This window comes from Equus asinus, chromosome 2 (genome assembly GCF_041296235.1).
Source record: "Equus asinus isolate D_3611 breed Donkey chromosome 2, EquAss-T2T_v2, whole genome shotgun sequence".
NCBI lineage: Eukaryota > Metazoa > Chordata > Mammalia > Perissodactyla > Equidae > Equus > Equus asinus.
Window position 1 is genome coordinate 147,643,945 of NC_091791.1, and position 23,013 is coordinate 147,666,957.

The 23,013-nt window shown below is 35.5% G+C and overlaps 1 protein-coding gene across 9 annotated transcripts in view; it reads left to right on the forward strand.

Annotated features, from left to right (window-relative positions):
- FAM227B (family with sequence similarity 227 member B) overlaps positions 1-23,013 on the forward strand; it is a 199,777-nt gene that overhangs the window by 148,849 nt on the left and 27,915 nt on the right. For 4 of the 9 annotated variants that reach the window (XM_070501802.1, XM_014852727.3, XM_070501811.1 and 1 more), the window contains 2 exons: positions 14,811-14,908; positions 18,907-19,067. In XM_070501802.1, coding sequence (XP_070357903.1) covers positions 14,811-14,908; positions 18,907-19,067 — 259 coding nt within the window. Of the gene's footprint in view, positions 1-14,810; positions 14,909-18,642; positions 19,735-23,013 lie in introns of those variants that run through there. The other 5 variants (XM_070501821.1, XM_070501830.1, XR_011499565.1 and 2 more) reach the window with 4 other exon arrangements.

Consider the following 23,013-nt stretch of genomic DNA (forward strand, 5'->3'; position numbering starts at 1 on the left):
ATAATTTAGATTCCTGAATCCTAATCCTGTGCTTTTCTGAAGGGTGATACTTTCCAGTGGAAACACCAAGTTAACAGTGCTGTCTCAGCCATTAGGCTATTTCAAGATACTGATAAATGAAAGATGAGGTAAAACACTGTAGGGGAGGAAGAAATATTCCTCTACCTTCTAGGTTCTTCTGGCTAGTCTAAGAATTAAATTGACATGAGACAGAATAACAGGAGAAAATCAAACAAGTTTAATAATACATACATGAAAGAAACCTGGGAAAACTGAGTAACTCACCAAAATGACCAAAGCCAACACCTTAAATACTATCTTCAGCTAAGGACAAAGGAGGGTGTTGGGGGTAGTGGTTTGGGATTTCAAAGAGGAGGAAGGCAATTCTCGTGGAGATAGGAAAACAAATATTTGGTAAACAAATGTTTGCCTTGCCTTGCAAAGACAATGAGATATGGAGAAGACTTTGATGAAATGGACCTTATCTGGCTCCTCCCTGTCTACCACACCTAGTTCACATTATACTATATTTATCTATGGTGATAGCTCCTTCCTAGAACAGGCCTTCTAATTCTTCTAGGCACTTAGGGGGAAGGTCAAAATTTCTTCCTGAGTCTTTTGTGCTTAAAAATAATCAAGCCAAAGAGACATATTTTGGGGTAGCAAATTGTGCTCTCCTATAGCACACAGGTCAGTTCATATTACATCTCACATTTAAACCCTTTTTATTAAAACAATTGGCAATATATTTATATGCATTTAATTATGTATATGCCCATCTTTTTCCTCTAAGGATTTAGGTAGCTTTACATAAATGTATTCAATTCAACAGCATAAAATAGCATTGTGAAATAAGCAGTTAAGGAAAAGAGGGTTAAAGAAAAATGAGATAGAAAAAGAGAAGTCTGAAATGACATTAGAATGTAAAATCCTGTTAAGAGATCCTTTGCTTTTGCTAGACTTGGCCCACAAATATCCACATGGTTGGCTCTAAGCTTTCCATCTGTCAAGAGAAGACAATGACAATGTCACTTACATAACTGGGCAATATCCATAAAACACAAACCATTTGTGCACATGAAGCACATCTATTCCTTAGGCTAAGACTAGCTAGTATTTTTTCCTGTGAATCCCTATGTCAATCAGGATAGGCTAGATTATGCTATTGTAACAACAGCAGCAAAATCTTAGTGGCTTATGCTGACAAAGTTTTCTTTTTCACTCACACTGTGTATCCATTGTATATAGGCTAGGGTCTGTATTCGTGTAGTAACTCAGACATCCAATCCAAAGAAGACTGCATCTCATTCACCATATCACTGTAGCAGGAAGAAGAGGACTGCATGAACTGTGCAGGAACTCTTAAATCTTCCTCTCAAAAACAACCACACATCATTTCAACTCAAATTTCATTATTTCATTGCACAGAGCAAATCACATGGCCATACTTATCTTCAAAGAAGGTATAGGTTTTTGGTCCTACTGTGTGCCTTTGGAGGATGAAAAGGTGACTATTTCTGAACAGCCCAATTGATTACCACGCTCTCCCTAGAGAAGCTCTGTGTATTGTAATGAACTATGTTGACACAGTAAATGCAACAAGAGTTAAGTCTATAACATTGCATTATGTTGACCAAGCATGTAAAGACAAAGCACAAACCGGTAGAAATGGATCTATAGGTAGCCAGGAAAATTCAGTTCTAATACATACCTCCTTTCTGGTCTACCTTAATTCAAGAATATGTCTGAGATTTTCTAAAGCAATAGATAACCTCAAACACTCCTCAATATTTTCAATATTTTCTCTCAACAAAGTTTTTATAAGTATGAGGTAAGAGTGAGTTTGAATTTATATTCCTTAAGAAGTAATATTAATAACAATATTGACTAACATTTATATAGCTTTTACAGCATGCAAGGCACTGTGATTTGCATATACGATCTCATTTTTATTCAGTTAACACGTCTATAAAGTAATTATTATCATCTCCAGATTATATTTGAAGAAACTAAAGCTTAAAAAAATTAATTTGCGCAAGGCACTTAGTCTACAAATGGCAAAGCTGGCATTTTAATCTGTGCCCATCTGACTCCAAGGCCTACATGTTTAACTAATACACTGCTCTGCTTTGGGAATGCAGGTTATGTTTACATGCACGTGCATTAAGCTGTTAGTCAGGTGGGAGTTAAATTCAATCTCCTAGTGGATGGGAGAGGGAAGACATGGCCTGGATGAGAAGCCTCCCAAATTTTGACTGGAGGTGTCTTAGGAGGTGCCTGCAGAGAGGGCTTAAATACTTTTACAGCAATTTTTCGAGGAAGATCAAGGTTTGAAATTCTCTGCCATTGGTGGAACATTCACCATGAGTACAGCTGTGATATTTTTCAAAGAAAAACAGGAGCCAATGTCTGAAAAGTAGAATAATATTTATAGAATAATACATGTAAAATCTTGTCTTCATAAATGGATGTTCCATTAATTAAAAATATCCTGTCAAAGTTACTCTAGAGGATGTACAGAACACTGCAGGAAAATAAAATAAAAAGAAAGACAGGAAAAATATTAACACTTCAGTATATATTATTGTCTTATGTTTTAAAATCTTGGATCTAAAACCTAAACTATTATGAATCATAGCAGAACAGTTTAAAAGGCATCTTTATAACTACAATTTCTTTATACCATTGGTTTCCTTATACTTTGAGAGGTAGAATGAACACAAGGCTAATCTGTTATAATGTGACTAAGTAATTCAGTAGGAGGAGAATGAAAAAAAATTTTTTCTTAATTCTTTGCAATTCCCGATTGATCTGCAACTGAGAGGATTGCTTTGTTCTTGTGGCACTTCCATCTTTTCTTCTATTGTACCACTATCATATTGCGTTGCAATTATGTGAGAATATGTCTCAGACTTCTCCCCTCCTCTCCTGCACAATGAGCCCAGTCTTCATCTTTGTATCCCAGGCATCAAACATGTAGTTAAAACTCAGTGAACATTTGTGAAATGAATTAATATGAGTAAGATAACTGATAATGTTAATATATAATAGCTTTTTGCTAATAGTGCCCAATCAGAGTAAACTACCTTTGAGAAACAGAGGAGTTAATACAAGTGTCTTAGTCAAAGCACTTTTGGTTGTAACAGAAATCCACTTAACTGTGTAATGGATGGGTCTGGCCTGGTGACGCAGCAGTTGTTTGCATGTTCTGCTTTGGCAGCCCAGGGTTCGCTAGTTCAGAAACTGGGTGTGGACCTACTCACTATGTGTCAAGCCATGCTGTGGCAGGCGTTGCACATGTAAAGTAGAGGAGGATGGGTGCAGATGTTAGCTCAGGGCCAGTCTTCCTCAGCAAAAAAAGAGGAGGATTGGCAGCAGATGTTAGCTCAGGGCTAATGTTGCTCAAAAAAAAAAAAAAAACACACAACTGTGTAATGGAGATTTAAAGTGATATATTTCTGTCTTCATTTCCTCTGAGTTGTAAAAGCTGATGACATCAATAGGTACATCCTAAAGAGAGGTCCTAGACCACCTTGCAGGACATTAGCCTACCTCCAGCCTATAAAAAAATCAGTGAGGAGAGAATGTTGAAGAATCAAGAGAATTCCTTAGGAGGAAAGTATTGGAGTATTTCTTCTCCCTCTAGCCCAGCAACTAAGAGATTGGGAAGTTAAAGAGACCAAGAAACAGAGATTGCTGCCACCTCATTCAAAACCAAGTGTCCCCTGGATTTGGGGGAGGATGACACTTAGTAGGGAAGACTATGGCCCATCATTAGCACATGAGATTACATATGAGTCTCAACAATATTGCACATTATCATTCTTTTTCTCTTTTTTTCAATTAATTTTATCAGTGGTGTTTGGGGGCCAGCCTGGTGGCATAGTGGTTAAGTTTACATGCTCTACTGCAGCGGCCTGGGGTTCACAGGTTTAGATCTTGGGTGCAGACCTACACACTGCTTATCAAGCCATGCTGTGGCAGCATCCCACATACAAAATAGAGGAAGATTGACACAGATATTAGCTCAGCAACAGTGTTCCTCACCAAAAATAAATAAATTAATTAATTAATAATAAAGAAGGATATATCAGTGGTGTTTTAATTTATTTGGTCACTGGTGAAATTGAACTTTTTTCCAGAAGATTACCTGCTGGTTTTATTCTGTTTTATGAATTACTTCTTATTTTCTTCACCCAGTTTTCTACTGAGATTTTTCTTTCATCTGTCATTCTATTAGAAATAGTTTTCTCAGTGTTTCTTGTATGGTACTTTTGGCTACCATGAGTTTTGAATTTTTACCCAATAAAATATATTAATTTTTTACTCCATAATCTCTTGTTTTGTAGCCTTCTCCACCATCTGTCCCTATATTCTCTTTTGTTCATTTTGGTTCTGTTTTATTTTCCACCTTTAACTCTTCAATTCCTCAACAGTTTGTCTTCTGTTGGGGTGCTTAGCATATGTAATAATGGAATCCTTCAAAGTGCTTGAGCTGAATGATGTTTTGCTATTCATTGTGCTCAGCATGTACCTAGGAGTGTTATTTTTTAAAAGGTTGTGAGTCTCTTTATCCTTCTGATAAAGATATTCTCAAAACCTTTATCAACTGTTCCATAGAGTGCTTTCTTTGTAAGGCTACATAAAAAAAGAGAGCTCCATCTGACCCAAGTGCCAAGAAAGCCTGGAAAGCTTCTCAGAAATTGTTCTTTTTTGTCTTGTAGGCTCTGTGAAGAGTGATGAATAGGATGTTCTTCTTTAAGTTGGCAGTTAAACCACAATTTTTGTATGCATTCATCCATTGATGGGCACTTAGGTTGTTTTCATATCTTGTCTACTGTGAATAATACTACAATGAACACAGGAGCACAGATATCTCTTTGAGCTAGTGATTTCATTTCCTTTGAGTATATACCCAGAAGAGGGATTACTGTATCATATGGAAGTTCTACTGTTTTTTTAACGATTTTATTTTTTCTTTTTCTCCTCAAAGCCCCCCCCCCCCCGGTACACAGTTGTGTATTTTTAGTTGTGGGTCCTTCTAGTTGTGGCATGTGGGATGCCGCCTCAGCACGGCTTGATGAGTGGTGCCATGTCTGGGCCCAGGATCTGAACCGGTGAAACCCTGGGCCGCCAAAGCAGAGCGTGTGAACTTAACCGCTCCGCCACAGGGCCAGCCCCTGGAAGTTCTATTTTTACTTTTTTGAAGAACCTCCATACTGTTTTCCATAATGGCTGCACCAATTTGCATGCCTGCCAATGGTGTACAAGAGTTCCCTTTTCTCCACATCCTCAACAACATGTTATCTTTTTGATAATGGCTATCCTAACAGGTATGAGATGATATCTCATTGTGATATTGATTTGCATTTCCTGATGATTAGTGATATAGAGTACCTTTTCATATACCTGTTGGCCGTTTGTATGTCTTCTTTAGAAAAATATCTATTCCTGTCCTTTGCCCATTTTTTTATTGGGTTGTTTGGGTTTTTTTGCTATTGAGTTGTAGGAGTTCCTTATATCCTAACCCCTTATCAGATATATGGTTTGCAAATATTTTCTCCCAATCCACAGGCTGTGTTTTCATTTTGTTGGTTGTTTCCTTTTCTGTGCAGAAGTTTTTTTAGTTTAATGTAGTCCCACTTGTTTATTTTTGCTTTGGTTGCTTAGCTTTTATTGTCGTATTCAAAAAATTATTGCCAAGGCCAGTGTCAAGGAGTTTTTTCCCTATGTTTTCCTCCAAGGAATTTTATAGTTTCAGGTTGTACATTTAAGTCTTTAGTTCATTTTCAGTTGTCTTTCATGTATAGTGTAAGATAAGGGTCCAATTTCATTATTTTGCATGTGGAAATGCAGCTTTTCCAACACCATTTATTGAAGAGACTGTCTTTGCCCTATTGTGTATTCTTGATGTGCTTGTGAAAAATTAGTTGTCTATGACTGCATTTATTTCTAGGCTCCTTATTCTGTTCCAATAATCTATGTGTCTGTTTTTATCCCAGTACCATACTGTTTTGAATGTTGTAGCTTTGTAATATAATATGAAATCAGGAAGTGTGATGCCTCCAACTTTGTTCTTCTTTCTCAAGATGGCTTTAGCTATTTGGAGTCTTTTGTGGTTCCATAAGAATTTTATAATTGTTTTTTCTGTTTCTGTGAAAACTGCCATTTGAATTTTGATAGGCATTACATTGAATCTGTACATCACTTTGTTTGGTATGGGCATTTTAATAATACTAATTCTTTCAACCCATGAACATGGGTTATTTTCCCATTAATTTGTATCTTCTTCAATTTCTTTTATCAATGTTTTATAGCTTTCAGTGTACAGATATTTTAGCTCCTTGGTTGAATTTATTCCTAAGTATTTTATTCTTTTAGATGCTATCATAAATGGGACTGTTTTCTTGATTTCCTTTTCAAATAGATCATTGTTGGTGTAAAGAAATGCAACTGATTTTTATGTTGATTTTGTATCCTGCAACTTTACTGAAATTGTTTATTAGTTCTTCCATGTTTTTTTATGTCATCTTTAGGCTTTTCTACATATAAAATCATTTCACCTGCATACAGAAATAATTTTACTTCCTCTTTTCCAATTTTGATGTTTTTTCTTTCTTTTTCTTATCTGATTGCTCTTGCTAGTACTTCCAGTACTGTGTTGAATAAAAGTGGCAACAGTGGGCATCCTTGCCTTGTACTTGATATTAGAGGAAAGTTTTCAGTGTTACCCCATTGATTATGATATTGGTTGTGGGTTTTTCATAAATGGGCTTTATTATGTTGAGAAAATTTCCTTTTATACCTATTTTATTGAGAGATTTTATCATGAATGAATGTTGAACTTTGTCAAATGCTTCTTTTGCATCTATTAAGATGATCTTGTGCTTTTTATCTTTCATTCCATTAATGTGGTGTCTCACATTGATTGATTTGCATATGTGAAACCAACCTTGCATCCCAGGGGTAAATATCATTTGGTTATGGTGTATAATCTTTTTTATATGTTGTTGAATTTAGTTTGTTAATATCTTATTAAGGAATTTCGCATTTATGTTCATCAGAGATATTGGCTTATGGTTTTCTTGTGGTATCTTTGTCTGGCTTTTGGTGAAGGGTAATGCTGTCCTTATAAGATGAGTTTTGAAGTATTCTCTCTGCTTCTATTATTTGAAAGTCTTAAAAGGATTGATATTAATTCATCATTGAATATTTAGTAGAATTCAGCCATCACACCATCTGGTCCTGGACTTTCCCTTGTTGAGAGGTTTTTATTACTACTTCAATCTCCTTATTTGTTATTGGTCTGTGCAGGCTATTTCTTCTTGATTCAATCATGGTAGTTATATGTTTCTAGCAATTCATCCATTTCTTCCAGGTTATCTAATTTGTTGGAGTATAACTGTTCATAGTTGTCTCTTGTGTTGCTTTGTATTTCTGTGGTATCGTTTGTAACATCTCTTTCATTTCTGATTTTATTTATTTCGGTCTTCTCTCTTTTTGTCTTGGTGAGTCTAGCTAAAGGTTTATCTATTTTGTCTTTTCAAAAAGCCAATTCTTAGTTTCATTGACCTTTTATATTTTTTAGTCTTTATTTCATTTATTTCCACTCTGACCTTTGTTATTTTTTTCCTTCTACTAACTTTGGGCTTAGTTTCTTCTTCTTTTTTAGTTCCTTGAGATGTAAAGTTACATTGGTTGAGATCTTTCTTATTTGTTAGTGTAGGCGTTTATTGCTATGAACTACTCTATTGGAACTGCTTTTGTTTTGTCACATATGTTTTGGTAGATTCTATCTCCATTTTCTTGGAAAAAGGACATGGCCACCCACTTCTGAAAAAATTGTCCATGAAAACCCTATGAATGGCAGTGGAGCACTGTCTGATATAGTGTCAGAAGATGAGAGGATGGTGCAAAAAAAGTCTGGGCTGTGTTCCATTGTGCTGTACACAGGGTCGCTAGGAATCAAAATCAACTTGACAGCACTAACAACAAATAAATTTCCATTCTCATTTGTCTCAGGATATATTTTCATTTCTCTTTTGATTTCTTCTTTGACCCATTCGTTGTTCAGTAGCATGTTGTTTAATCTCCCCATATTTGTGAATTTTCCACTTTTCTTCTTTGTAATTGATTTCTAGTTTCATACCACTTTCATCAGAAGAGATGCTTGATATGATTTCAATCTCCTTAAATTTATTAAGACTTATTTTTACCATATAAGTTCACTCATATGGGAAATCTAAACAACAAACAAACAAAATAAAAACAAACTCAGAGATACAGAGAACAGATTAGTGGTTACCAGTGGGCGGGGGGGGGGAGGGGGTTGGAGTGTGAGAGAAATGGATGAAGGAAGTCAATTGTATGATAATAGATAGTAACTAGACTTATGGTGGTGAGCACTTTGTAGTGTACACAGACGTTAAATTATAATTCCTGAAACTTTTATAATAATAATATTAGAAAAGCACTTACTCATCCAAAATTTAGGAAACCTAAAAAAAAAAAAAAGACTTTTTTGTGATCTAACATATGATCTGTCCTGGAGAATGTTTCATATGCATTTGAGAAGAATGTGTGTTCTATTGCTTTTGGATAGAATGTTCTGTATATGTCTATTAAGTCCCTCTAGTCTAACGTGTAGTTTAAGGCCATTGCTTCCTATTGGTTTTCTGTCTGGATGATCTATCCATCAATGAAAGTGGGGTACTGAAGTCTCCTACCACTGTTGTATTGCTATCCATTTCTCTCTTTACGTCTGTTAATATTTGCTTTATATATTCAGGTGCTCCTATATTGAATGCATAAATATCTACAAATGTTATATCCTCTTGTTGTAATGACCCCTTTATCATTATATAATGACCTTCTTTGTCTCTTATTACAGCCTTTGTCTTGAAGTCTATTTTGTCTAACATAAGTATAGCTACCCAAGCTTTCTTTGGTTCCCATTTGCATGGAATATCTTTTTCCATCCTTCACTTTCAGTCTGTGTGTGTCCTTACATGTGAAGTAAGTCTCTTGTAGGCAGCACATAGATGGGTCTTTTTTTTAATCCATTTATCCACTCTACGTCTTTTGACTGGAGAATTTAGTTCACTTACATTTAAAGTAATTATTGATATATATGTTCTTATTGCCATTTGTTAATTCTTTTCTGGCTGTTTTGTAACGCTTTTGTTCCTTTCTTCTTCTCTTGCTCTTTTGTGATTTGATGATTTTCTGAGTGGTATGCTTACATTCCTTTCTCTTTATCTCTTGTGTATCTACTATAAGTTTTGCTTTGTGATTACTGTGAGGCTTACATAAAACAACTTATATTTATAACAGTCTATTTTAAGTTGATAACAACTTAAGTTCAAATACGTTCTAAAGCTCTACATTGTTACTTCTCCTATGTTTTATGTTTTTGATGTCACAATTTCTTTTTATCTGTGTATCCATGAACAAATTATTTTAGTTATATTTTTACCACTTTTGTCTTTTAATCTTCATACTAGATTTATAAATGATTAACTCATCACCTTTACAACATTAGATTATTCTGAATTTTAGTATATATTTACCTTTACCAGTGAGATTTATACTTTCTTGTGTTTTCCTGTTACTAATTAGTGCCCTTTCATTTCAGCTTAAAGAAGTTCCTTTTACATTTATTCTAAGGCTGGTCTAGTGGTGATGGACTCCTTCAGCTGTTGCTTGTCTAGGAAACTCTTTCTCTCTCCTTCAATTCTGAAGGAAAGCTTTGCCTGGTAGAGTATTCTTGGTTGGCAGTTTTTTTCTTTCAGCACTTCGAATACATCATATCACTTCTTTCTAGCTTGCAAAGTTTCTACTGAAAAAACTGCTGAGTCTTATGGGGGTCCCCTTGTATATGCCAAGTTGTTTTTCTCTTGCTGTTTTTAAGATTCTCCCCTTGTCTTTACTTTTTGACAACTTAATTATAATGTGTCTTGGTGTGGGTCTCTTTGAGGTCATCTTATTTGAAACTCTCTGGGCTTCCTGGATCTGGATATCTGTTTCCTTCCTGAGGTTAGGGAGGTTTTCAGCTATTATTTCTTCAAATAAATTTTCTGCTCCTTTCTCTCTCTCTTCTCCTTCTGGGACCCCTATAATGTGAATTTTGGTCTGCTTGACATTGTCACATAAATCCCTTAAGCTATCTTCACTCTTTTTTATTTTTTTTCTTTTTGCTGCTCTGATTGGGTGAGTTCCACTGCTTTGTTTTCACATTTGCTGATCCTTTCTCCTGCTTCATCTAGTCTGCTATTGAAACTCCTGTAGCGTATTTTTCAGTTCAGTTATCGTATTCTTCAACTATGTGATTTTTATTTGGTACTTTTTTATATTTTCTATTTGTTGAAATTCTCACTTTGTTCACACATTTTTCTCCTGACTTCAATTTGCATCTTAATGACTGCTGTTTTGGACTCTTTATCAAGTAAATCACTTACCTCCATTTCAGTAAGGTCTTTTTCTGAGGCTTTATCTTGTTCTTTCATTTGGGGCATATTCTTTTGTTTCTTCATTTTCTTTGACTCTCTGTGTTGGTTTCTATGCATTAGCCACCTCTCATAGTCTTAAAGGAAAGGCCTCATGTAGGAGATGAACCTTATTGATCAACCCTGCCCTAGCTGTTGGTTGTCTTTCAAACCTTTGTGACTGGCCAAGTAGCCTACTTTTTTCTTAGTGGATCCCAGTAGTTGAGGGTGTGCCAAGACCTGTCAGTGTCCCAAAAGGAAGGATCACAGTCAGCCCCTAGATTCCAGCTGCTTGGAAGCCAGACTCTCAGACAGCACCTTGAAAGTATGCAAATATATCTCTCTCAGGGGAATATTGGGAGATGGGCATTTCTGTCTGTTCCCTCTGCTGAGCCATGGAGTAATAGCCAGTTAAGAACTGTTTCTTCGTTTGCTACTGTTCCCATTGAACCCATGAACACAAACCCTACTGGCCACGAGAGCCAGGCTATCGAGGGATGTGTCCTCTGGGTGGGAGCCACAAAAACCAGTGCCCTGGCCTTCTTTTGTATAGGACATTTTTAGATATGGAATGGTGGGAACATGGTTTCAACATACAACCCATTGATAATAACTTCATACAATCACTAATCCAAAGAATGTAAAGAATTTTTATAACACCAGAAAAGACTATCAAGGCTTGGTTATAAAATAAAGATAGTCTCAATTCCTTTTAATTTTATCATTTTCAACAAGCTTAGTTTATACTACCATTTGCAATGAAATTGGTCTTAATCTTTATATCTTCTTATAAGTTCTTATGTAGATAAATTTACATATGATGGAAAAAAATAATTTTCCAGACAATATGTTCCAATTTTTGCTTCAGAACCTGTTTATTGTTTTTGTGCATGTTTGATTTTTTAAATATTTTCCATTATACAGGAAAGACTTAAAATGGGTCCAGTTTTCTTCAATACCAGCTTTGATCAAATCAAGGTTAAAAGCTATTCTATTTTACAATACATTTGTAATGTTTGGCTCCACAGAAATTTAGTTCATAAACACATGAGTTCTTTATTTCAGGTACTTGTCACTTAGCTCTTTATACAAAACTGTAGAAGTACTTTAAAAACTAATCACTGTGTCTTGCATCTAGAACTTGTATGAACAATGATTTAGTCCTTGATGATACAGGTATAATTCATACTAAGAAGCAAGAGAAAGAAATAACCTTCCAAAAATGTTAAAATAAAGTAATAATATGGTATTTTCCTTGGGAACCAAATGTGATATGAATCACTATTTTATTATATGTAAACTCTTCATGTTCTTGGATATACTGAATTTAGTTCCAAGTTGGTAAAATCCAAGCATGCTAGTGACACCTTACATGTACAAAGCACTTCATAGTTAACAAAGTGCATTTATAAGCACTTGAACTCTATAACCTCTCTGTGAGCTTATTCCCAATTATATATATTATGTTAACATTACTAGGAGAAGAAATTTAATTTTACTTTACAGCATTGTGAGGAAGTTTTTAATGCTTCAATTTAAAACACGAATTGCATACAGAGATGTGGGAGGATGGTTCTGTATATAGGTATAGACAGATGTAACTTGTTTGAAGTCTAATATTTACACACACCAATGACTGGGCCTGCAGATGGTAAGACTGAAGGGACTTGGGGAGGTTATGTGTATAAGGATCTGAAAAAATCTGGGAAACGTGATAAGAAAATATACACAATAAGACAGTAAGAAAATTCTCAGGGGTGTGCAATACTTTGAAATAATTTTATCATTTTTCTATATTACTGAAACAAAATTGCATTTATGATTTATTTCTTATTTGTTCAGATCACATACATTTTGCATAATGACTACCTGTATTTTCTCTTTCCTTTATTTCTCCTTACATTTCAGTACTAGATAAAAGTCTCTTTCTGAGAGTAGTTCTAATTTAAGTTAGATATATACTATAGTAGATCTCTGAGTAATGCTTTTTCTGTTTCTACAGCTTATTCAATAATTTTATTAATATATATGGCCTGCATGAACTTTAATTTTGCCAAGATATGTGAGTTATTTGCAGCTCAGAAAGACTATTAGAATAAAAACTGCAGAAATGGTTAGAGATAACCATGCTTACTTGCGTAAGTGTCTCCCTTTTAAGGGAGATAACATCCCTAAAATAAATAGAGGATAATTATGGAAATGAAATTTTCCTAATGTGGGCAGAGTAAGACTGGGATATTTTATCACTAGTGGAATTTCTGAAGACTCAGTAAGAACAGTTAAGATATACTTTCTTACAGTTTTTTTCCAAATAGAGTTATTTTTGGTGTTCCGGATGATTTTTCCCAAGCTTTCAGAGATTCTGAGAACAGAGGAAATATGAAAATTGTTATCTGGGGGAAAATTAATATTTTTACCTAAAATAAATGAGAGGATTAGAGGAATGTAGGAGAAAAAAACCCTAGTAAATATAGTGATTTTAAGGCTACTTATTACTCTTATCATATCTGGGTGGGGGTTTTCTTTCCTGTAGGATTTTTTGCAGTTTTTTTCTTTGACTCTTTTACTCCTAAAATTTTTTGCTTTGTGTTTCTCATTTATCTCTTTTTGTGTCTATTACTGTTGCTCTCAGCTTAGAATCTTTTCCTGATATTAATATATATGACCTGTTTGCAGTAATTCTCCAACCAAGGTCAAGTGACCAGAAAAGTAAGGCTTCTATTGTGGATACAGTGGACATGAAGTAGAAGGTCCTTTTATTATTAATATCTGTTCATACAGACCAGAAATTAAGTAATATCACCTAAATATGTACTTAAGAATGATTCAAAGTAGAGCAAATTTTTTTTTAATCATTCCTCCCAAAGAGAATATTTTTATTAGTTTCTTATCTTTCCAGTCTGTCTTTATACAAATGAAGGCTAAAATAAGCTATTCCTATTCTTTCCCTTTTACGCTAAAGGTAGATACTGTATACGTTCAATTAAATAATGTACTGTATTCACTGTTCTGTGCCTTGCTTTCATCACTTGATGATATGACCTATAGATATCTTCATGTCAGTATGGGGATCTTCCTCATTTCTTTTTACAGCTGCATATTATTCCATCAAATGGGGTGCCTTAATTTATTCAACCAGTACTTGGCTGCTAAATACATGGGTTATTTACAATCTCTAAATTCTACAGATTATGCCACAATCAATAAACTCGTACATGTGTTCTTTCATACTGTAAGAGATTGTGCAGGATGTATTCTCAGAAGAGAGATTGCTGAGTCAAAAGAAACTATATCTGTATTTTTGGTAGATATTGCCAGATTCTCCTCCATAAGGGGTTGTATGCTTCTGAGAAAGTTTTAAAGAAAAGAAATTGTATGGTTTATTACCTTTCTTCTAACTTCAGCTAACCTTGATTCCAGTCAAAAATTAAAATGCAAGTTCCTTGCTAACCAATTCTTTAATCTGTGCCAGATTAAATAAATACATGCCTACTTGCCTCTAGTATTTCAAGCTAATATCTAGTATCTTTTAATGTCTAATGTCAAATGTCAATCCAAGTGACTTTCCTCAACTCTTCTACGTTTGTCAACATCGCAACCTCTACCTGGTAACTGGTAATAATAATTGTGCCAGAATCTAGTACAAACCTCTGAGATCACCTGTTTTCTCTGATCTGTGTTAAGATATCCATAATAACTAACTTGTGTTTCTAGGCTGATTGACATTGCTGATTGAATCATATGGTTATCCTTTCTTTTAAGACATGGCAAGATTTCCTGGGTACCCACATGCATATTCACGCTGGTTGCAAGAAAAAATTACCAAGTCTTTCATTATCAGGGTTTGTTGTCAGTATATGGAAAAGGTGGACTCTAACATGCAGAGGCCCAAGCCTCCTATTGCATTTAACTAGAGAGTCATGGAAAGAACTCTGAACTCATAAATAAAAGACCTAGGTTTTTGTCGTCTCCCTCTGCTCTTAATAAATGATAGCTTAGAGCAAGTCATAGAGTTTCCTGCACTTTAGTTTCCTCATCTGTAAATTGTGAAAAATATTACTTAGCTCACAGAATGGTTTGTGAGGATGACATGAGATAATGCAAATGAATGAATTTTATAAACTCTAAACCCCTATTAAATAAAAATGAGATGAAATATTTGTTTCCTCTGCCTGGGACAAGCTATAACAATATCCTAAACTTCTTTCAACCATGTTTACCGCTCTCCATGTTTAGGGTACATTTCTGGGAGAAAGAAGGGGTATCATGCTTTTTATGAAGGAAAAAACCCCAGAATTTAAGAAACTATTTTATTTTCTGTTTTAGCTATAGACTTCAATATGGCGGAAATTTTAAAGAACCCAAGAGCATATACACTGCTCACGTCCAAGGAAGTACCAAGATTATCAAGTCTAACAACCAAGGTTTGAAGTATAATAATCATAAAAAATATTCTTACTTCTTTAGTTTGCAATATAACTCATTGAACAGCTTCACATAGGTCATGTTGGTTATGACATTCTTGATATATATTTTAGAAAAAGTTTAATGATCAAAAGAGATTTATTGGTGAGGTTGATCTTAATATTAAAAAGTCTTATTTTTTAATGAAAATATCCTCATCTCTAAAGAAAAAAAATAACATTTATCTTTTCCTCACACTTCTGGCATGGCTTTTCCTTGGGTTGACATACAAATATGGCTCTCATCTCAATAAGCATCAGTCAAAGTTGCAGGGAAAACTTCAAAGGAGTTTTCGGCAATGATTGACTTGTCCTCCTCCTCAGTTATTCCACGGTTCTAGAATAACTGACCACAAGTAGCTACTGTTACTCTTAAATCTTGAATGTTTAGTTTCTCCTGAAGTTAATAGTTCCTGAAGGTGCCTCCCAAATAGAGATCCTAGGGACTTGCGACCTTGTTTTGCTTTAGCCAAGATTTGATAAGGTTATTGGCTTAAAACTCTGAATTCAATCTCTTGTTAGACAATTAGGTTTTAAATCTGTCACAGTCTTTCTTGCTAGAATTTTATCTGAATTATCTAGTCAAGTCTGACCATTATTTTAAATCTTAAATCATGCCTATATAAAAACCACTTTCCAAAAGTCAGTTTTCGTATATTTCCTGATCTTTAATAATCCTGGTATATAGAATCTCTTCCAACCTCCACAGTGCTGCCAATGATGTTTTGTAAGTACTTAGGATAGAAACTGGTGATCTCTAGGAGTCAATTTGGGATCAGTCACAATATCAAACCATTTGGGGTGGGAGAGGGTGATATTGCTATATTTCAAAATCAGAGAAATATAATACAAATTGTATATCTCATCTTCAGCAAGCGCTAAAAATGGTCTTTTATGCTTTGTTTACAAGCTGAAGAAATATGCACAGATGGATTTGTAACTGACTGAATCACCTTTTTCAGCTGACTGCTAAAAGATGGAAAGCAAATTGCAGATATGTCTTTGGTAGCACACTCTGTTGCTGCATCATTGGCCCTGTCCCACGCAGACTAGTTTATCAACAACTTGGATAAAAATGTGGTTGCCATTTTTATTAGATATACACTGGATACACTGGATGACCAAAGTTCACAACAGGCTAGGGTAATTGGCCTGATCCTAGAAGATAAACTTTTATGGTGGAAAAAGTATGAAGGCCCGAAATTACAGTCCCATAAGTATAGAATAATAAAGCCTTGGCTTAGAGGCGTTTGAAAAGATTTAGGCATCGTTTTTAGCAGTAAGCTCTGTATATGTCAACAGTAGAATGTTGTTGACCCCCAAATCTCCTATATTCTTGAGCTGTTTAAATAGACAAATGGGATCTACTCTATGCTCGTTGGACAATAATGGTGTATTATGTTCATTTTGGAGCCCTGAGTGTTCTGAGCAGAAAATAATCAGGATGACAAAGGCCTCTGAAACCAAATTGTTTGAGCAATGGCCAAAATATTTAAAGGCATTTCCACTAGAAAAGAAAAGCTCTGGAAGCCATAATAACTGGTTTCAAATATGTAGAAAGCTACTGTAGGAAAACAGGATTAGACGTTTTCTGTGTGGCTCAAAAAAGTTTTTTACCAGTACGAATCAAAAAGTTTTTACTTTTACCAATAAGTGAAACTGAAAGGGGACAGATTTCACTTCAATATAAAGAAAAATTTTCTAAGCACCAGGGTTGTCCAAATGCTGAATGGTGCCTGTGGGTTCCCAATACCCATATGAGCACTTACTGACAGGACACACACTCAAACCTCCAAAATCAAAGTGTAGCTTTCTAGTCATTGTCAGAAATTATCTTTTAATAAATTAACAGAAAAATTGAACACCAAAACCATCCCTTGGACTTTTTAGTTCATCCATTGTGATTCTTCCAAAGTTTATAGGATTGCTTGGTTCTTCAAATTTAGAAGTAAGTCAACTTTTGGCTATAAACGTCTTGTTTTATGGAATCTTAAAATTCTCTGACAGTTTTCTGCCATTATCTTTTGTAGGGGTAAATGGAAGCAGTGGAGCCGCTGTTAATTGTTTTGGCTATTTGGACTGTCTCTAGCAAGAGTTCTTTGGGCAACTTGAGACCTTTTGCTTTAATGTATCTAAGAAAAACAGTGGGTTTGCATTTAATACCTAGTTCTGCTCATACCTGGTTGCACTATCCTTAAAAAATCAGGGATCCTCACAGAGGAAGAAGGAGCTGTGAACTGTGATTTTTTCCATTTTAAAAACTGGTAATCAGGGCCAACCTGGTGGCATAGTGGTTAAATTCACATGCTGTACTTCGGCAGCACAGGGTTCACAGGTTTGGATCCTGGTCATGGACCTACACACCACTCATCAAGCCATGCTGTGGCAGCATCCCACATACAAAATAGAGGAAGATTGGCACCACAGATGTTAGCTCAGCAGCAATCTTCCTCAAGCAAAAAGAGGATGATTAGGGGCTGGCCCCGTGGCTGAGCGGTTAAGTTCGCGCACTCGGCTGCAGGCGGCCCAGTGTTTTGTTGGTTCGAATCCTGGGCGCCGACATGGCACTGCTCATCAAACCACGCTGAGGCAGCGTCCCACATACCACAACTAGAAGGACCCACAACGAAGAATATACAACTATGTACCGGGGGGCTTTGGGGAGAAAAAGGAAAAAATAAAATCTTTAAAAAAAAAAAAAAGAGGATGATTGATAATAGATGTTAGCTCAGGGCCAATCTTCCTCATATACGCACACAAAAAAACCCTGATAACTGCAGAAAAATAACAGAAATGTCTATTTCTAGAATTTCAGTGAGATAGAGTTTCTGTTACAATACCCAAGGCATAAGCCAGGAAAAGGATCATAAAACATCTTTCCAGACAGGCAAGATTTCCTTTTAATCTAGACAGAGCTTGGTCTGGTTTTGCATGCAATTTAAAGATCAGGCTAGAGGTAGCCTGATGTAAATTGTCATGGGAAATTAAGATGAAGTAAATGATTTACATCATAGAAAATACATCTGACATTAACATTAAGTTTTCACCATCAAAGAATTGCTTTTGTTTATGGTAGACACACTATTTGAAATAATTCTGGAGCACCTATGAATGATTGCAATGAAAAAGTGACCATAAGCAAGAGAAACACAAGAGAACTTTAAATACCAATAAAAGTAAGTAAGAATAAAATCTTATTTCCCCACAGGAAGTGGAATCAATAATATATCTCCCATATAGGCATTACAAAAATTGAGGAAAGACTTAGCATATGAGTAGTTGCTACATTGACTTTTATCCCACAAGGAGTCAATAATAGAATCTTAGAGCAATTATACTTAGGGTTGTTGTTTCCGTGACGTAGAATTCATGGTCGACAACTTTTTCCATCAGCACTTTGATTATGTTATCCAAATACCTTCTGGCCTCCTTTGTTCCGATGACAAGTCGGTTGTTAATCTTATTGGAGTTCTCTTATATGTTGTTTTTCTCATGGTACTTTTGAGATTTTTCTCTTTGTCTTTGTCTTTCAACACTTTGACGATGATGTGTCCAGGTGAGAATTTAACCTACTGGCAGTTAAATTTCATGGATGTGTTTTTTGTAAAATTTGGAAGTTTCAGTCATTATTTCTTCATCTATTTTTTCTGGGGATCTGTTAATTTTCTTCATTCTTTTTTCTTTCTATTCTTCAGATAAAATAATCTCCATTGGCCTGTCTGCAAGTTTGCTGATTAATAAAAAGACTAGAAGATAGAAGAGCATGACTACACCTACTCATAGACTCATACTTTAGTATAAAGTCCTTTAATTTGTTGCTTGGCAGAATTTTCATTTATTTATTTTAATATTCCAGATAGTAATTATGTTTATAGTTAAAATGCAGTTATATTTTATTTAGAGTTATTTAAAAATACACAAAAGTAATAATTGACTTGATTTTTTTCTTCTCCTTACAGTCCCATTATAGTAGCAGTGGTCCAGAGTTTAACCGTGTGCTCTTCAATTTTGGAGGTCAGAGTCCTCTGATTCTCTATTATCTTAAGATGCATGAGTTAAATGGTATTTCCAAAATCCCTAGACAAACCAAGATTAAGTTCACTGAGATATTACGAGAACCATATCCTTTTTTAAGCTTCGTTTTAATATGATTTGTTTCTAAAATATTTAAAACTTTTTCTAACTGTCTCAATTAAGAATAAATAAATAATGCATTTTTTAGCCAATGCTTTTATTTAGCGTTTGATTACATTCAAAACTTCTGTAGCATGTTTGGCTAAATAAAGAAGTATTTCCTCTTTTAGAGCTAAGGCTGTGATTTTGCATGTAAGAAAAATAAAACTTGGGGACTTTAAAAACTGGTATATTTACCTCTTTAGTGAAAGACAATCTTGGTAACTTTACTGTTCAGTGTTCAGTTTCAAAAGCTTGTCCGAACTGTGGTCCATGGGCTTCTAGGAAAGTTTCAACATGTTTTAGCTGCGTAAACCTTTGTCCCAATGAAAAATGTCAGGAAGCTCAATGTGTAAAATATAATATAAATGAAATCAGCACTCTTGGTTACAGCATGGGTAGGGGGCCCAGAGTTCTGTCTGCTTGCTCTCCTGCACCCCTCTGCACAACCCACCCTGCCCAGGCTTCATTGGGGACTCCGATGAACCCCAAAGAGATTTGGTATGGTGGTCTCCAAACTCAAGTGTACACACCTCTGTGTGGAAAAAAATATATATCAAGATTCTTATTTATATCTATTTCTATCTTTAAAAATAAAAAAGAAGTTGCACTTTACTAATATGCAGTAAACAGGTACCCTCAGCTAATATTTCAGTCTGTACTCTACTATGTTGAGGGATAATGATGTCATCTTTGCTCTTGTGTTGTTTTCTGAGTATCACAACATATGGCTGTTTTCTTTGGCTGGTTAAACAGATTTATGGATTATACCATCTAGTTTAACTAAGTTCACACTCACTAGTGGATCATTAGCTTTAAAAGGCTCCTGAAAACAACCTTGGATTGGTGATAATATTTATAATGTGAGAATAAATTTTTTAAAAGAAGGAAAATGACAGAATGCTATTTCTCTCACTCCTTGAAGGAGCTCCCTTTCAGCCACACTAAGAGATGAAATTTTGGTGACCCAATCAGTTCTGCAAAGATGTAGGCCAAAAAAATAAAAATAAAAATTTCCAAGAAGACTGTTTGAAATATAGATATACATAATTGTTATAAGCAATGAGTCTAGTCCTAAGTGTATTTTCATACTTTTCAATGTTAGCAAGTGATAGTAGAATGCCAGATTAATTTGCCAGGCATTTATAAACCAACTGTCTAGACATCAATACAAATCTCTACAATTTGAGGCTAAAAGTTTTGGTGTACCATTAATAAATGTAATGTTAAATTTTATTTTTAAAATATTGTGTTTTATCTCACTTTTTCTATTTATAGACTGCTTATCTTTTATAATATGCATAATATATTAATATAGACTGATGTGTATATAATTTATAAATTTAAAATTATACTTATAGGAGAGTGTGCTCACATAGCTTTTACTCATGGGATACACGGCCAGTAAAGTGTAGAGAACACTACTGTAGCAGATTCTCAAGGTTCTTCCCAGGACACTACTTCTCCCACATTTCAGTCAAGACCACCTCCAGAGGCTCACTGACCACAAGCACACGGAATAAACTTGGCTGGCTGTGGAACTCAAGAGAAAGGCAAACTACAGGGTTAAATTGTTCTGAGACTCGTAACTTAAGTCATAATGCAAGGATTCTCATCAACCTTGGATTACGTCCAAAACAAAATTTTTAAATGTTTACAAGTGAAATTTGAAAGGTATCTAAAAATGTTCATAGTAGATTACTTTTATTTTTAACTAATTTTATTGCGACTATAGAAATGTCAGTCTTTAATTGTGTTTACAATTTCTGATGGGCACAGATTTGTCCAACGGCAATGCAAAGATTCATACCACCAGTTTACTGAGAATGTGAGGAGAGTGTAAGTATGTGCATGGGGTGGGGAAAGGAGGAAATGGAGGTCTAAAGCATGAAACTTTTAGGAAAGTATCTCATTCTGTAAAAATTTGAGGGAAATCGCCCTTTGGAAACTAATGGGACTTTCCATGACGCTTTCTTAGCTTGTAAAATGTAATTCCCACTGATAAGAAAAAATGTTCTTAGACCTAATGATGAAGAAAATGATAACGATGGCTCACTTTCATCAGCACTTGGCAATTTTTCAAAACATGTATTAAATCCCCCTATGTATTGTCACGGGACATGTCAAGGGTCCTGTGACAGTGGACAGTGCAGGCACCCATCACAGCCACTTTACAGAGGAGGAAACCAAAGCACAAGAAGGGTAAGTGGCTTGCCCAGGTGATTCATGCAGCTGGCAACAGAGTCTTCTCTTTCCTGAGCCGTGCCTGCTTTCCTGACATAGAGGTTCAGGCTAGAATTTTCTCTGAGCATGGCACAAGTGATTGGTGGCAGAACCCAGTAATGTTTTCCCAAGATATTGATAGCTGCTAATGAAATTTGTGTCCAGATTTCCCATAATTATCTGTGATGACTTTGTGATCATTGAATTTATCTCTATCTCACTCAAATTATACCTTGAAGCTATTCAGAATATAGAATATTTTTATCACTTTTCTCTGGACTTATTGGAGTCCTGTGACTTTCCTGAAGTGGAGAGAACACCTTGCAGTGAGTGCATCTACAGAGAGGGAGGGAGTGGAGAAAGTAGAGAAGGCAGAGAAGGAGATAAGTGGTAACAAAAAAGACAAATATAATTCATCTTATTTGAGGTAGGCAGACTTTAAGATGGTCCCTAATGATCCCCACCTTCTGGTATTCAAGCCCTTGTGTAATTTCCTCCAACTGACTGTGAGGTGAACCTTTGACTTGCTTCTAACAAATAGGATATGGCAAACAATGGAATGTCACTTCTGAGATTCAGTTGCAAAAAGACTGACATCAGTCCTGCTGGACCTTTCTTGCTTGTTCTCTCAGATGCCCCTTGGGGAAGCCAGCTACCATGTTGTCAGCTGCCCTGTGGAGAAGCCCACATGGCAGCAAAGAAGGAAGGGCTCCAGCTGACAGCCAGTAAGAAACTGAGACCCTTAGTCCAACAACCCGTGAGGAAATGAATCTTGCCAACAAACACGTGAGTGAGCCTGGAGGCAGATCCTCCTTCACTTCAGCCTTGAGATCACTGCAGCCCCTGCCCACACCTTGATTGCAGCCTGTGAGGCACCTTGAGCCAACAGTGTCCAGCTGAGCTGCGCCCAGATTCCTGAACACAGGAAGACACGATGATAAATGTTTGTTGTTTTAAGCGGCCAAGTTTTGGGGTAATTTGAGATACATCCATAGATAAATCACAATGTTTGAGCAAAATCTGATTGAGATGAATCTCTTCAATACTTTTATAGCCCATACATATCTCAACCCAAATATTTATCACTTTGTACTGTAACCATTTGTTTACTTGTTTTTCTCACCAAAAAGAGAACAAAGAATTATTTGCCTCTGTATTTCTGGCACTGGGAAAAAAAGTATCTAGCATACAATAGGTGTTAAATAAATGCCTTATAGGTGGGTATAGCATGGTTTTATATAAAGATAAGACCAAATTTCATTTTATTTTTCAACAAAATTAAGAAAACTAGAGGCTGGAGACAGAGATAGAAATTTGGGTGTCATTGGTATAAAGTTAGTCTTTGAAGTCATCATTATCAGAATGATGTTTTAAAAAATTTATTGAACAGTTACTGTATGCCAAGCACTGTTTTTAAGTACTTTACCTTTATTAGCTCATTTAATTCTCATGTCAACTTCTGAGACAGATACTACTATTGTCTCTGTTTTACAGATAAGGAAACTGAGGCACAGGAAAGTTAGGTAACTTGCCTGAGAGCACTAGAATAAGTGATAGCACCTGGAGTCCATCCTTGGCAGTCTGGTTTCGGAGTCAATGCCCTGGAACACTTTGGTACTTAATTGTTTACTTAGGGAATATGTAGCTCCAGAAGAAGACAAAAGCATATT